Source organism: Octopus sinensis, linkage group LG7 (genome assembly GCF_006345805.1).
Source record: "Octopus sinensis linkage group LG7, ASM634580v1, whole genome shotgun sequence".
Taxonomy (NCBI): Eukaryota; Metazoa; Mollusca; class Cephalopoda; order Octopoda; family Octopodidae; genus Octopus; species Octopus sinensis.
In genome coordinates this window covers 84325541-84343040 of record NC_043003.1, presented here as the reverse complement: position 1 = coordinate 84343040, position 17500 = coordinate 84325541, and the positions used below count along the sequence as shown (strand labels likewise).

The 17500-nt window shown below is 35.1% G+C and overlaps 1 protein-coding gene across 6 annotated transcripts in view; it reads left to right on the top strand.

Moving 5' to 3' along the window:
- LOC115214044 overlaps positions 1-17500 on the top strand; it is a 653508-nt gene that overhangs the window by 284225 nt on the left and 351783 nt on the right. For 3 of the 6 annotated variants that reach the window (XM_029783073.2, XM_029783074.2, XM_029783075.2), the window contains one exon: positions 11611-11697. The exons of the other annotated variants lie outside the window; for them this stretch is intronic. In XM_029783073.2, the coding sequence (XP_029638933.1) occupies positions 11611-11697 (87 nt within the window). The remainder of the gene's footprint in view (positions 1-11610; positions 11698-17500) is intronic. 6 annotated transcript variants of the gene reach the window in all.

Genomic DNA, 17500 nt, shown 5'->3' with positions numbered 1-17500 from the left:
TTATTTTATATCAGGAAAATTTCAGAAATTAGGAATAATGTAGCACTTCTAGCGATGAGCAAACAGGGAAGCAAGTCCGAACATGAACTCTACACCTCAATAACGAATGATGACTAGGGCTGTGGCATCGGCGCTATCCGACACGCTTGCTCTCTCTGAGGGGCATTTGTGAAATTTGGGAGTTTGATTTTTGGGCCGCATGCAAAAGCATTTCTTTGCCTGTTATGACGTGGTCAGCATTCGTGAGGGACGTGATGAACTCGTTAGTCGGAATCGGCTTAACCCACCCCGAGCGAATGCCGCCGTATGTACAAGTAAGAGGAATCATTTAATTGATCGCTGGATCTGCTAGAAATGACAACTAATTCTCCTGCAAATTTTGCCTTACCTTCTTAACAAAAAGCATGTTGGAATATGTGGGTCTAGATTGCCTATGTATGGAGAAAACAGGATAGTTATGACTGGAATGTGTTAGCTCACATTCTTGCACAATGGAAAATTTACCTGGAGTTAGACAACGCCACACGAGTTTTAGAATCCGTATTTTTATTCCGTCTCTTCTTCAAATGTATTCGACACCGTCTTATTTTTAGACGACACATTGCATATATATATATATATATGCAGGCGCAGGAGTGGCTGTGTGGTAAGTAGCTTGCTTACCAACCACATGGTTCCGGGTTCAGTCCCATTGCGTGGAATCTTGGGCAAGTGTCTTCTGCTATAGCCCCGGGCCGACCAATGCCTTGTGGGTGGATTTGGTAGACGGAAACTGAAAGAAGCCTGTCGTATATATGTATATATATACATATGTATGTGTGTGTATATGTTTGTGTGTCTGTGTTTGTCCCCCTAGCATTGCTTTACAACCGATGCTAGTGTGTTTATGTCCCCGTCACTTAGCGGTTCGGCAAAAGAGACCGATAGAATAAGTACCGGGCTTACAAAGAATAAGTTCCGGGGTTGATCTGCTCGACTAAAGGCGGTGCTCCAGCATGGCCGCAGTCAAATGACTGAAACAAGTAATAAATATATATATATATATATATATATATATATATATAACTGGAATGTTCGACGCTTCGGTTTCGATTCTTCATCAATACACAGAAAAGAAAGTTCCATTTGCTATGTTCAAAATGTATAGAGATATCCCTATCAAACGTTTCGTTATATAGATAGGCTAAGCTGGTGGTATGAAAGATATTAGTAGTGACTGTTATATCCAACAAGTCAAGTGATCAATTTTAAAACTAAATTCTGTGTCATGCTTTTGCTACAATAGCGATCTCTAGACATCAAAAGATCTGTGGAAGACACTGACTTTTGTCAATGCTCCCAACCAACATCAACATTTGAGTTCGCCGCAAATTTGGACGATAGTTTTGTTTCGTTATTTTCTTTTTTCCAACGAACGCCTTCTCATAGCTCACTCAGATTAAGCTACTCAAACGCATACACACACACAAGCGTGTGTGTGTGTGTGTGAGAGAGAGAGAGAGAGAGAGAGAGAGAGAGAGAGAGAAGAGAGAGAGAGAGAGAGAGAGAGAGAGAGAATAAGACTTCCGTCGATCACTATTGTGAATGTATCTTCGCTTGAAAAGTCCTCCTGGACGTAGTTCCAGGTCGAATCTTTCAATGAAAAACCAACAAGATTTCCTTTCTTCATACTACTGATGTATACAGCAAGTTTACCCTTTTTTATACCATAGATGTTGTCAAATGATTGATACAGCTTGGAACACAAGCGAACTCAGAATGCAAAATAGCTGGAAGAGTTAAAGTAAAGGATTTTGTCCTTTACTTTAGAGATACTTTAAAGATTCTATGTATATAGCAAGTATAAATTATTGAAAAATGCGTAGAGTGTATAAGGAGATATAATTATATTAATAATAATATACTAATACACTAAACCGGTTTCCCGTTTCTATGATTTTCAAAAGTTTAAAATTTGAGGGATGTGTAACAGTGTCATAAACTAGTATATATAATATATATCACAAAGAATAATTTTTGATAAAGAAATTATTGAAAATATGTGAAAAAATAATTTTAAGGTTATTAATTATATAAATTAAAGTTATCAAAAATTAAGGTTATAATTATACTAATTAAAGTTATTAAACACTAATGTTATTAATTATATGAAAAATTAATATTATTAATCATATAAAAATTAAAGTGTTCCATCATGTCTGCGTTAATCTACTTTTTAAAAAAGTGTTTTTTATATAATTAAGTCTTAAGTATTTATAAACAATCTTCTCTCTCTCTCACACACACACGCACACATTGATATACATTAATACTGGCACGCAAAAAAACATTTAACCTCTCTGCGCATATAAAATGCAGCGACGGGTTGTAATTTTTGTTTATCAAGCATAACCTTCTAACTATATTTACTCATATTGTCACGGTACTCTAGCTAATACACAGGCAAATTACACAGAGAAGTGTGTGTGTGTGTGTGTGTGTGTGTGTGTGTGTGTGTGTGTGTGTGTGTGTGTGTGTGTGTGTGTGTGTGTGTGTGTGTGTGTGTGTGTGTGTGTGTGTGTGTGTGTGTGTGTGTGTGTGTGTGTGTATGTATGTGTGTGTTCCCTTTGTGCGTCTTAAATAACTATTTCAATCCCCGCTACTATGGTCATGACGTGGTGATGAGGATCACACTTCAGGGTTGAGTGACCCTTGTTTTTGGCACCGTTTCCACTGCATATTCTGAGATCTATGAGTTATCAAGAAAAGTGCTGCTAGGTAATGGATGAGCGAACTCTTGGAAAATACTTATGTGCATGTGCAACAGAGTAAGAGCAAGAGAGAATACGATGGAGAGGCATTATGAAAAGAGAGATAGAGGGATAGATAAGTAGTAGTGTAAGATATCTACAATATCTACAGCAGTTTCCATAGTTTCTACTTTTTATAACTATGAAAGACATCTGTTTAGATATGTGTATCATTTCAGCAAATAATACACAAGCTAGTTTTCCTCTTGCTCTCTTTCTTTCTTTTCTGGCTCCGTTGCCTTGGCAATAACAATGAGACCAGCAACTGTAGCCTCCCTCCTTTGATAACAAGTCCTCTCGTACACATACTTGAATACATATACGCCCACACATTATATGTACGAATGTAATTTTATATATATATATAATATATATATATATATATATATATATATATATATATATATATAGGTATAGATATAGATATATACTTAGTACTACGTGATGATTGGAAGCGGGTTTGAAATGTCAGGTACATGTTTTTATAATAAACAACATAGAAAATAGATTCCCTGTGAAATGTAAACAGTTGTTTACACTTCATGTTTTGTTTCTCCGTAGACAGAAGATGAGTCAATTCGGCTTGAGGATTTGCTAGAATTTCCAGAGAAGGAAATATATCTTATGCCTATTATAGACAAAATTCATAATGCGCGCGTGTGTGTATGAGCGCGCGCGAGTATGTGTATTGAAATATAAACACATACACATGCACCCACCATACATATATATAAATATATATATATATATACATATGATTAATGATATCAGAGTAATAAAAATTTTAGAAATTCTTACTACCAGTGGCCTAGCGTGTAGAAAAATTAGTCAATAGACTATATATTATTCATATAAATTCAGTGTACATTTAAACATATAAGAGGTGTCCGTCATAGGAGTCCTGGCACGCTAGAAAGAACAGCCAAAATCCAAACCACTATTAGAGATAAACCTCGAAGGGAATGAAAAATAAAAACATTTACCATCTATCTCATCGACCATGGTTTCTGACTTTTTTTTTTAGCAAAAAAATAATTTGCTAGGTGAAGTCTTAATCAGCAGGGACGCCTAGATTGAACATATAAGTACGAGGCAATCCAGCATGTTCCCTGTTATAACTATGAAAGACACCACGTTATAATTTTTCAAATTTACCGCGCAAGCACAGTTTTTGTCGGCAGCAAATAAAATATTGCCGGCGTTACTTCGAAAATTTTCCAGAAAAAATTATCAATAGTTAATAATATCAGGGTAATAAAAATTTTAGAAATTCTTACTACCAGTGGCATAGCGTGTATAAGCACGGGGCACATGCTAGATTGCCTCGTACTGATATGTTTAATCTAGGCGTACCTGCTGATGAAGACTTCGCCTAGCAAATTATTTTATTTGCTAAAAATAGTCAAAAAAACCTTGTTCCAGGAGATAGATGGTAAATATTTTTATTTTTCATTTCCTTCGATGTTTATCCCCAATAGTGGTTTGGATTTTGACTGTTCCTTCTAGCGTGCCAGGAATCCTATGACGGATACCCCTTATGTGTTTAAATGTACACTGTATATATATATGTATATATACATACTGAAGAATGAAATGTGAAACTGATTTCGACCAGATTTGAACTCGGGGTTCAAGGCGTCACAACAATTTGAAATAAGAATTTTGAACGATGGTTTAACGATTCTCTTAGTCAGCTTACAATCAATACCTGCCACAGATTGGGTTTGATCAGTTCTTTAGACCAGAAATATTGGTGTTAAATTTTCTTTAATCTTATCTGTTCCTCGCTTGAAGTTATCTGCTGTTAACCATTTGCAATGTTTTTGCAATAGTTATAGTTTTTATTATTGTTGTTATTGTTTAACCACAGTACAGTTATGATTGTTCGAACTCATGGTCAAAAGGCATTCCTGCTATGACCATAACGATATTTTCCTATGTGCATGCGATGTCTTTTTTTAAAATTCTTTTTGAAGACAGTCATTGTGATTTGGTGAAAATTCGGTTGTTATTTCTAGCATCTCGAGTGATCACCTTTAGACACCTTCTTCAGTTGATAATGCTTATTGTGTAAGCTGATGGCTGGTATAATTTATATTATTGTTTTGTTTTGCTATTGTAGGTACTAGTCTTTTGGATTGTTGCTCTATTGCTTAGCGTTTTTATTGGTATTGTAATTGTCGTCGTTGTTGTTGTTGTTGTGGTTTATATTGCCGCTATAATATATATAAGTCTTTGTATTATTCTGGTAATGATTATTGTTGTTGTTACCAATACTGTTGAGATTTCTATTATAGGTGTTGTGGCTTATGTTGCAATCGTTCTTGCTATTGTCGCTGGTTGTGCTTTATACCTCTTGCCGCGCTTTATATTTAAACCTGTTGTAATAGTGTCGTTGTAAATAATGATGTTGAGGACTACATCACTGTTAATTTTGTGGATACCATTTCAGTTGTAATTGCTGTTGTAGATGTTTATAATTGCCTGCGTATTTACATGAATTTATTATTCCAAGTGTTACTGTTGCATATTCACTCACTCCTCTATCTTTCCTCGCCACTCATACTTTGTCTTAACCAAAGTCTGCATGAATTCCTTTTGTCCAGTCCTTCATCCCCAGATATTACCCTTCTGAAACTCCCTTCTTGTCCATGTTTTATCTGCAGCTGTCAACTTGTAGTTACTTGTTTAAGAACAGCATCAACCGCATTTGTTTTGAAGGATGTGACTGTGGTGGCTCATAGAACAACCTTTTTCTTTAGATCAAGCCATCAAAAAATGTCAATGTTTTTGTAGCTGTTTTCTTCCTTGGGTGGTTACTTTTGTTTTGGCAGTATTTTAATGGTGCTAGTGATGATCGTGGTGGTTTTGGTAGTTGCGGAGACGGTATTAATGACAGCAATGATGTTTTGACTTTTGATATATCATTTCGGTTAGTGTTGTTGCTGATGGTATTGTTACAGCCAATGTGTTGTTGCCCCTTAGTCAAGTCGTTTCTTATGGTAATCATTTCCCCTTTATGTCCAATTCTGTAGAAACTCTAGAATCTCGCATAAATTACAAAAGAAATCACTGGGTCATCGATAACAGCATTATGGGATAATGTCAGGAGAAATGAATATTTTAAAAACTCTGTTAACGCAATCCTTTAGAAATTTGCTCGCTTTGAATTGAAAATTACCTGTCGAAAGTAGAGTGGGGATTGATCTGCGCCTCGCTATGACAACTTTTTATGACTAGTAGGGTATCTGTTTAACAATATCTCTTAGTACTCTGTTATCTTTAGATGAGTTATATTCTCTCTGCTGCAAATACTCCACTGAAGGTATGGCAAAGATTCTGGTATTGCTCCACTCGTAAACTCCACTTTCATAGTATTACTGGTTCTAATAGAAATCAAAGGAAGACATGTACAGAAGAGTAAACACGTGGGTAACGTCTCAAAATGCTGTACTTATATAATGCACTTTGTACACTGCATTTCTCCATTCCACAACAGGTGTATCTTTCCAACGGACACAGAATTTCAAAAGTTCCCGCCCCTGAAACGCCACTGAGCTCCAATTGGTCTGCCTACGTAAATGAATTTGTAGGTCAATCATCCTGTAGTTTTCTCCCTCTTCCCTAGTAAGCCAACTCTGTCAATTACAACTGAGAGTCTATCTACAAATTTGGAAATCAATCCACTAGTCAATTCTTTCCCCTCTATGCCAATTTCCATGAACATTAGTCAGACTTTGATCCTATCTGTTACTCCTTAACATAAAAGTTACACCTGCTATTTTTCTCTGATATTCATATCTTTCACCCTCTATCTTAATCCATCTTCATTACATACTAGCAACTTACTTAAAGGTGGTATCTGCGCCTGTATAGAATCCATTCTCCTCGTCCCTCATTTTTTTGACATCCGCATATCAGTTACAAAAATCTCTTTCAAGGTCTCACTTCCTTTTTTTTTTTTAAACTTACCCTCTTTATTGACCTACGAATTCCTCCAGCTATCAAGAATTGTCCATCGACTTCTCTATGCGTCTTACCCCACCTCTGTCTTGAGTCATTACCCTCTGTGCATTTAACTTCTCTTGGTCATTGCCAACACTTTAAAAATAATGAATACAATCGTAAACAATTATTTCTTTATCATCTTCAACTGAAATCCTTTCTCAGCGATCATGAGTGCGGGTCCTGTATAGTTAGATCTATCAGAAATTTACTCTCCTACATCATGTGTCTGTTTCTTACCATTGAGAATTTGGAGCAAAGCAAGTTGCTTACCTTTTTGACTTATGTGAATCTATCCTCGTTATCCGTCTCACCTCCCAGCTCAAACTAAACACTTTATTGAATCTTTTTTACTTGAACTGCATTCTTGCAATTCGTTCTCTTCACTCATTTTCCCTAGGAGGGCTTAAACCATTTTATTTGTGAGCTCATAATGACAAACTCATAAATGTCTTAACTTCATTTTTCACCTTTTTATTCACAACTGTCACAATTATAGTGGTTAATCACATCTTTTCTGCTTATAGCTGCCAAGAAGAATCAAGATCAAGGAATGTATTTATGAAAGCTTTTCTAAAGTGTCACAGGTGCCAGTGCGTTTTATCCTGATCGTGCCTTAGTCTTAAAATTAAAGGAAGGAATTAATTTTCCATAGAACTTTAATTTGATTAATTTAGCATTGCTTATAACAAACATGATAACACAACCATGCTAGAGCAGTCATATGGTAACAGCCTTCCGTCGTCATACACATGATACATAAGTCAAGTTGTACAAATTATGATGAAAAAATATCTGTTTCCTATAAAACTTGATGCCTTACTTATATATGTAGGCTACGAAATGGTAAAAGAAACATGACAAAATTATCATCATAAAGACAATGTATCATAAATCTTTTAGGGGTGCGTCTTTGTATCCCTGGAAACAACATTTAGTTTGACGCCTTTTAATCCTCCTACGTCTCTTCCTTAGCAAAATACATTATATTTAAGTTTCTATCCAGGTATATATTTACCTCCGGAGCCACTTAACGAGACATAAGTCATTTCTTGAGGCAGCTCGAAGGTTCCTGAAACTGTTAGCATTCCAATGTAAGAATCACCATTTTCTTAATGAAAAATGATTTGTCTTAAAATTTTTGGAAACATTGCTGGACCTGTTTTTTTTTTAATTTATTTATTTGATTATTCTTTATTTAAAAAAGAAATCATAATTTAATTATTTATGTATTCATTTGCCGGAAGGTTCTTCGTCTGCCCATTCATCAAATTAGAAAAGTTACATCTATCATTTTTAAGTTATGATTTTTAGCTCCATTCGTCATTTATATATCATCTTGCTCCGAAAATGAGGCTGTCAACCAAGTAGAAATTATATATCAACAACAAAGCAAAAACAAAACAATAAAATTACACACACACACACACACACATTCACACTTATTCGTAATTTTAATTATACATGTAATATTCCTTCTTTTTCTTGCATACATATATTGTAACTTATGCAATTTTACAATCAACGTGTAAAAAATTTCTAATTTGAAATAGTTATAGAGTATTATCATTATTATTATTATTTTATTATTATTATTATTATTATTAGTAGTAGTAGTAGTAGTAGTAGTAGTAGTAGTAGTAGTAGAAACCTGTGGTATTACTTATACATCTCTATATATATTGACATAAATAGCAATAGCACAGCGAATGTATGTAATACCCGCCCTCTAAAAGCCCAAAGAAAGATATAGCAGACATACATGTTGAAGCCTAGACAAGATGACCACCACTATGTGGAATGACTTGGTGCTAAACAACAACTACTACTACTACTTCTATTACTGAAATTACTACGAATATTTTACCTTTATTATTATAATAATAATAATAATAATAATAATAATAATTATTATTATATTATTATTATTATTACTATTATTATTATTATAACTATGATTTAGGAAATTAAAAATAAGGGTTTTAAATCTGACCCTTATAAAATAATTAGTAGGAACTTTGACAGTTGATTTAATTATTTTATAGTTACAAGAGTATATGCAATATATGTGTGTGTATGTGTACATATATATATATATATATATATATATATATATATATATAATAATAATAAATATTAGGGAATAAATCCAAATTTACAGGGAAAAATCAGATTTAGGATTGAATCCAATTTTATAGTAAAATATTATATTATATTAATTAGAGACAAAACCACTATTATGCAAATCAAACAAAGAAAGACTTAAGCCAATATGTATTGGCTTAAGTCTTTCTTTGTTTGATTTGCATAATAGTGGTTTTGTCTCTAATTATATAATATATATATATATATATATATACATACATGTATATATATATATGTATATATATGTGTGTGTGTGTGTGTAATTTATGTGTGTATATATATATATATACGCGTATACAATTATATGTATGTATATATATATATATATATATATATCTATACATGCAAATCATAATTTTTACCGCACTTGTAATAGCTTGCAACAGTATAGTAAATTATCTTTGGTTAGACTTTATACTTTAGCTTTCGTGTTTTTATTTAGACTAATATATCGTATTTAGATCGTTATATTCTTCGATCATCTTCAGGAACACACGCTTGTAGGCAATCGCTTTACTGAACAGTAAGTTGCAAGTTCTGTTGAAAAATCAACTTCGTGTATCAGCTTATAGGTTTAAAAGCGTGTAGTTGTTACATCGTAACTGCTCACCGAATTAATTAAGGAAGTCTCTAAGCAAGCCCCTGTCCTGCGAGAAATTTCCTCTTGTCCAAGCCTGCCATCTTCAGAAAGGACATATTGTAGAATATAGGTAGAAATGCATAAAAAAATCCGGATGGTTTCATTTATAGCACTTTTCGATCTTTGGTCTGCTCATTTAGTACTGATCTGTGCATAAACAATAGGCAAAGGCGATAGCAGTATTAGCGGTATAAGGAGATTTTACTGTGCTACAATCCTTCTTTTCTTCAAGTTTTTCTGTTTGTCTGTGGACGTATTTAAACATACACTATTTCCACTGCTTTGTAGAAGTAGATTATTAACTTCTTGGATCAGCGAGGTACTGCTGGAGATTTGTTCGTCATGTAATGTCTAAAATTGATGGCAATTTTTGTTGAGCACAATCCAGCATCAAGCTGCGTGTGGGTAAGGATTTGAGCCAGGAGCCATTTTATTAGCTCAGGAGGGAAATACCTGAATTTATATGGTATTGCTTTCACAGGATATGGATTTCATTGCAAGTGACTCGATGTATATCTGCATATTCCTCAATTCATTTTGTTACCGCTAACAGCTTCTAAATTAAATAGCATGTTGTGAAGTAATGAAATAGGCTCTACGTTTGCCCTACTTGCTAGAAATAGTAATTCTTCCTTAATCCACAACTTACTGTCTTAAAAAAAAAGGAAAAGACACTTCGAACAATGTAGTCCAAGATATATGACGTGATAATCCCGGCTGGAGCAACCTTGCTTGTAGGTCTCATTAAAGCTTAATCTGTAGCTGAATAAGAAAAGCAACAGTAACAAACTAAACATATTCTCTCCTATTGATTGGTTTCCTGTCTATGAGATTATTTCTCATTTACTTGACATCGTAAAACCAGAACAAATATCAGGCCTAAAAACACAAACAGTGGTTTGGGAGCATCTCACATTTTATTGTATTTCACACTCACGTGATGTAGGTTAATTACACGTTATCTCATCCTTTTCTGTTCTACTTTATTTGTTTCACGAGTTATATGTGGATAGTCTTATCGCATTTCACTGAGGCATACCGGAGTTTTGAGAGTTGATACAGAATTGTTCAACAGGCACTTCCAGTTATCCTTTTCTCTGTCCCTTAAGATGATCGAAGTTTTTGAATTACACAGAGCGAGCCAGAAATAATAATAAGATAATAAAATATAATATATAATGATGTAATGATATAATATATAATAATATCCTTTATAATATGATATAATATAATAGGATATAATATAATATAATATATAAAGAACTGGAGATGCGTGAATAAAGAATTCCTAATTGTAACTTTATAAGGCAATAAACTTCACTTTTATTCTTTTATTTACTGATTTTATTATTTATTGATCCACTGAGCACATATAAGGTAGATGAGTTCTTAAGTATTCACAAGGGCCAAACTAAATGCAGTAACATGAATATCTAATTCGTGCTTGGTCGTTGATGCTAGAATACTCATCTCCGTAAATCCAGATCAGTTTAGTAGTCAGAGATCTACTTAATAACGAAAATTCAACCAAGCCTGACTCATTGCATTGAACTGGATTCGTGAAGGAACTTATTCTAGCATCAATGTGTAACCACGTGTTATAGATGCATTTCATGTTTCTGCGTTCATTTCTAATCAATGTGAACACTTAGAACAACTTGGCGAACGGGTCTATCATAAAAATGTATTGTTATATGTTATTAGAATAGAACAAAATATTTCCTGACCTTTGTTTGTAATCAATCTAGTCTTGTAAATATTCTATTCACACACACCTCACGATATTACATTGCTGTTTTTGAAGCAACATTACGAAGAGAGAGAGAGGGGATGTGTGTGTGTGCGTGTGGGTACGTGTGTGTGCATGTGCGTGCGTGTGTGTGTGTGCGTATGCGTGCATGTGTGTGTGTGTGTGTGTGTGTGTGTGTGTGTGTGTGAGTGGTATAAGTTCTATATAAATTTTAGTTTATAAAATTTGAATTATTTTTAAATAAAACCAAATCTATATCAAATGTGTTTTTTCACTAACAGGCAAGTCGTCATCAGGGTATCAGCTGACTTCTACCTACGTTCGACCCCGGCTAACGGCTGACGGAGGAAGCGGGCATGCAGACAGTGGTGGGTTACTCAACAAAACACCTAGCTAGCATTCGTGCATGGGTTGGCTGCTCTTATTACTGTTGTTGCTGTGGTTGCTGCGACATCTCTTGCTGCATGCAGCCACAGCGACTACAGAAGGATTTGTCATTTTCTTTCAGCTTTTCCTTTTTTCTATTATTTTAAGTCTTTGTAAAATATATAATTCTCATAATCTCGTTATGTATACTTATAAACTCTTTCAACGCATAGTTCTTACATATTACTTGTAATATATATTCATTATAGTGAAATCATTACAGAATAGCTATGGTGTAATAATAACCTCAATGAAGTAGAGTATCTAAAACTATTAAGTATCGTCTTCTGAAAAAATAAATAAATAAATAAAAGCCTATGGATTGGTAGAATCAGTAGAACAAAAGTATTTAGTTGCGTCCTTTTACGTTCGATTTCCGCCAGAGTTCACTTTAGTACTTATCAACGCCGGCAGGATGAAGTACTAGCTTGATTTATTCCGGCCTCAAAATGCGCAGTACTACAGCTAACTTAGAAACAATGATTTATCCTGACTGCATATTTGCAGCTAAATGCGTTGAAACATTTGTGAGTATAAGTCTGACAGAATAAGAACCACTGACTTCGTGTTTAGTTGTCTCCGGCTATGCAGACGTACTCACTAATAAGGAGGTGAAGTGCACGGTCAGTTCTAAAGCCAAGTTTTACACGATATGCAAATAAAAAGTATATCGGAACAACGGTCATGTATGTAAAATAAATAGGACGAAGGCGAGGAATTTGCGACTTTAAGGCCGCTCGTGATCTTCTGAAAGAGGTAAAATTTTGAAAGAAAATCGTTATACTGGAATATATTTTTGTTGATTTAGTTTAATGTAAAGCCTATCTTTCCACCTTATGGCTAATTTCAGAAGCATCTATTATTTTTCTTCATCCTCACTTGTAATTGCTTGTTTACAGTAATTACGGCCGTGTTTAAATAATAGAAATCCGATGTTATAATAGTAAATATGTTTTTAATCTAAAACGCTGCCTTTTATACGATATGTAACATATTTTAGCTTTTGTTTCTTTAATGAATAATTATATTTTATAAACAATAAGTGTAGCAGAACAAAAAAAGGATTTTGAAATCGAGCCTTGTCAGATGGCAGTTAACTTCAATGCATCGTTGTCACGTGGCAGTTAACTTCAATGTGGCTTTGCCAGATGACAATTAGTTTAATGTGGCTTTTTTTTTTTTACATAAAAGAAAAGAACCCTACCTCTGATATGGAAGATTCAAAGTTGAAACGTTGTGTAAAAATAAGTATACTCATAGCATATCCTAAATCTTCGCCCTTAGCGTAAATATTTTCCAAGAAACCGCACGTTTTATACAGAAAATGTATTTCTAATTTGTGCATGTAAGCAATCTTACGAACCCAAATTGTGCATACATTTCTCCATCGATAATGATATTTACATAAAAACACTTAGCTAATGCATTAAGTATGTGTGAATTGTTTCAAGTTGAGTTAAATACTGCTATCAAAGAATATCACAAAAACTAAATAGAATGTTCTCTTCTAAAAGTTCGTTAGAGTAGACTCGTTACTTAGATTTCTTTTCTGAACTTATTCACGCTGGTATTTCGGGTCTCCAATTAAACGCGCACTCACTTGGGATTTGTATTCTGTTGCACTGGCGCTATATGCATTACTAAATCTTCTGCACCTAACTGCAATTTACAGCTATTTGCACACAACTACAGAGGGTTTATTTGGAATCAGTCAGTCTTCATTAACTTTATCGTCATCATCATTGACATTATCGCCATCATCATCATCATCTTTATCATCGCCGTCGTCAAAAATGAATTATTATTATTATTATTATTATTATTATTATTATTATTATTATTATTATTATTATTATTAAGGCGGCGAGATGGTAGAACCGTTAGCACGCCGGGCGAAATGCTTTGCGGCATTTCGTCCGTCTTCGCGGTCTGAGTTCAAATTCCGTCTAGGTCAACTTTGCCTTTCATCCTTTCGAAGGTCAATGAAATAAGCACCAGTCGAGCACTAGGGCTGATGTAATCGACTTTTCTCCACGTCAAAATTTAAGGCTATGTGTCTATAGTAAAAGTAAAGATTATTATTAAAGGGCGTTAGATGGCAAACTCACTTAAGTAAAATTCAAAATACCTGGCGGTGTTTGTTCAACGCCCTTTTTAATTCTGAGTTCAGATCCTGGGATTGTAGAGTTGTATCCATTTTCCTTCTGGGACCGACAAAATAAGAATCAGCCAAGTACTTAATTCAGTTAAATCGTTGACAATATTACCCCCTTTCATAATATTATCTAATGCCTCGGCATTAATGAATGATGATCAATGACTGTATTGATTTATCTTGAATGTTTAGTTATAAAGAGTAAAAGGAAATGACCCTCTTCGGTCATGAATGACCATGGGATTGCACCTAGAGAGTTACACTCCGCCGGCACAAGGCCGAGCAAAGTCGTTTATGGAAGACCAGCAAGCGCTCATGCATACCAGCACTCCCCTCTCCATAGGCCGATACATCTTGGCACCAGTGGCGTCTCAACTCATTTCTATAGCTGAGTGAACAGGAACAACGTATAATAAAGTGTCTTGCTCAAGAGCACAACACATAGCCCGTCCAGGAATTGAACTCACTACCTCATGATTGTGAGCCCGATACTCTGACCACTGAGCCATGCGACTTCTGTTTCGGAATTCAACTCCGACTGAGGGGGAATTTCTTTTATCTCCATATTCTGATGGCCGGATTTGTAAAACAACTAATAAAGGTGAATGATTTTGTCCTATAGATCTCAGCAATGATCATGAAGACATCAGTAATAACCATCAGTAATACAATGTACTGGGTAGATATATTACCCAAAGCATTCTGAGCTATACATGTTAATGATTGTCAACAGGGTTATTATGCTATTGACTGTAAACTGGGTACTTATACTATTAACTATATGCTATTAACTGTATACCGGGTACTTATGTTATAAATGCTATTGACAGCATACCGAATACTTGTTTCTGATTGGACACTGGTTGCTAGTGTTATCGACTGTATACCGAGTACTTATGTTATTGACTGTATACCGGGTACATATAATATTGACTGTATATCGAATACAATAATACTGATTGTATACCATGTACGTACAATTGTGATCAACTATACTGGAAACTTTTATTTATTACTGCGTACCGGGTATTTATGTCATCGATTGTATGGTGTGTTCTGATTTTATCGATCCCGAAAGCCTGAAAGGAGAAAATGTTGTTATTGCTGTGTATTGCTCAATCATTCCTGTGGATGGCACCTCCGTAACTGGTTAAATATCTGTGAGTAACACGCACACATTCAAATATTTCGAACCGTCATCTTGAGAATGATTCTACATGATTAGTATGTTGTTTACTAACCCCCGTGTCATCTCTGATCAAGGGCGTTCTATCCGTGACAATCTCGTATTTTACATATCCTTATATATTTTGTAATCAAGGATCGTCTTCCTTTTTAAATGTATCTTAGGAGAGAGATTTAGCTGTTGTTTCTAGCAGGTCGAGCTACCGTGCAGAGGCAAAAAAAAATTAATATCGTCTTCTGGCGCGGTGATGATGTAAATTTTGGGGGTTATTGCAACCTTATGAGAATTTCAGTCGTGGTGTAAACCTACGAGACAACCCGAGGAAGCTGACGAAACACTCGTTAATTATATATTTTCATTAGTGACTTCCACTTCCCATCTACAAGATGACTTGAACATTGTAGAAATAACATACATGTTGGAAATGGTAGCCAATATTCACTCTAATGACACCGTGTCTTTCTTGAAAATGACACATTCGATAATGTATTTCACAGTAGATTATACTTAAAATATAGATAAAATGACCATGGCTGGAACGTTTTTGCTTATAGGTCTCAATAGTCAGGGTTTGCAGGAAATTGATCCTATATATACTTGATCATCGAGCAGACATTGTCTTTTGTCTTAAAACTGAATTGGAGACTAAATAACCAGAAGATTATAACTTCCAGAGAGTCATGAGTTACAACCTCATATAAACAATTTCCTTAGCCCTCACAATTAAAACTAAGTCTGCTGATAATTTATCTAATTAGCGTTTAAGAGGATCTTTACGGCCTACTTTCGTCTTTCATGTGTTTTATGAACTTCATTTCTTCTAATGACTAATTTTCAAGCCTAGGCACATTTTTACGTTTCATAAGTAATAACTCTTCTCTTTCAGATATTTAATTAACATTAAAAGAAAAGTTTCTGTACAAAGTCACGCATGTGTGTGCGCATACATACATTTATATGATGTCATGTGTGTGCGTGTGCGTGTGCGTACGCGTGTGCGTACGCGTGTGTGTTCAATATATCTTGTGTGTAAGGCAGCGAGCTATCAGAAGCGTTTGAACGCCGGGCGAGATGCGTAGCCGTATTTCGTCTGCCGTTACGTTCCGAGTTCAAATTCCGCCGAGGTCGACTTTGCCTTTCATCCTTTCGGGGTCGATTAAATAAGTACCAGTTACGCACTGGGGTCGATGTAATCGACTTAATCCGTGTGTCTGTCCTTGTTTGTCCCCTCTGTGTTTAGCCCCTTGTGGGTAGTAAAAAAATAGGTATTTCGTCTATCTTTACGTTCTGAGTTTAAATAACGCCGAGGTCGACTTTGCCTTTCATCCTTTCGAGGTCGATAAATTAAGTACCAGTTACGTACTGGGGGCGATCTATTCGACTAACCCCCTCCCCCAAAATTTCGGGCCTTGTGCCTAGACTAGAAAAGAATATATCTTGTGTGTGCAGTTAGATGTACGACTGCTATTGGTGAATTTAGAGCTTCACGAAGAGCGTCATCATTCACTATAGTGGCGTGGTTACTAATATTAGTTAGTCGTATTACTGGTTATAACATACAGAGCAGATGTCGGAGAAATTATGATAAACACAAATTTATATCATTCGTTACCTACGTGCGTTTCACCATTGTGGCTATTTGGAGCGTCTGCATTGGATGATCCAAGCGCAATGGAACGCTGAAGCGCAACAAACCACCTGGAGAAAATTTTATGATATTGTTACAGAGATCAAATACATATTAACGTGAATAATACTACGCTAATATAAAATATGTTATAATATTTTATGTGTATGTAAGGCGGTGGGCTGGCAAAATCGTTAGCACCGCGGCGATGATGCTTTGTAGCATTTCGTCCGGCTTTACATCCTGAGTTCAAAGTCCGCTGAGATTGACTTTGACTTTCATTCTCTCGTGATCGATAAAATAAGTACCAGTTGAGTACTAGGGTTGATGTAATCGACTTACTCCCTCCTCTGAAATTGCTGACCTTGTTCCAAAATTTGAAAGCAATATTGTGTGTGTGTGATACTTATAAATGTGTAATTTTAATTTTTCATAAAACCTTAACCATTCACGTTATAGCTATTCCATATTTATATTCTAGTATTTGCTTCAGTCATAAAGAAGGGAATTGCAGTGTGTTACTAGTTTGTGTTAGACTTCTCTGGCGCGTTATGTCTAGTGATTAAGTTTCTGAAATACTATCCTCGTATAAGACGACTGAGAGTAAATGATATTAGCTTATCAGTGTAACATTTATAAATACTTATTTAAGTTGAGTCGTTCACATGCACTTTGGTGTCGTTGCTAACACGGTTATGCAGTATAAGGTCGCATAATTATATTCCTAAAATTTAAGAGAATTGATAGAGCGTATTTGTCCCGGCCTCCTGCGTTCTG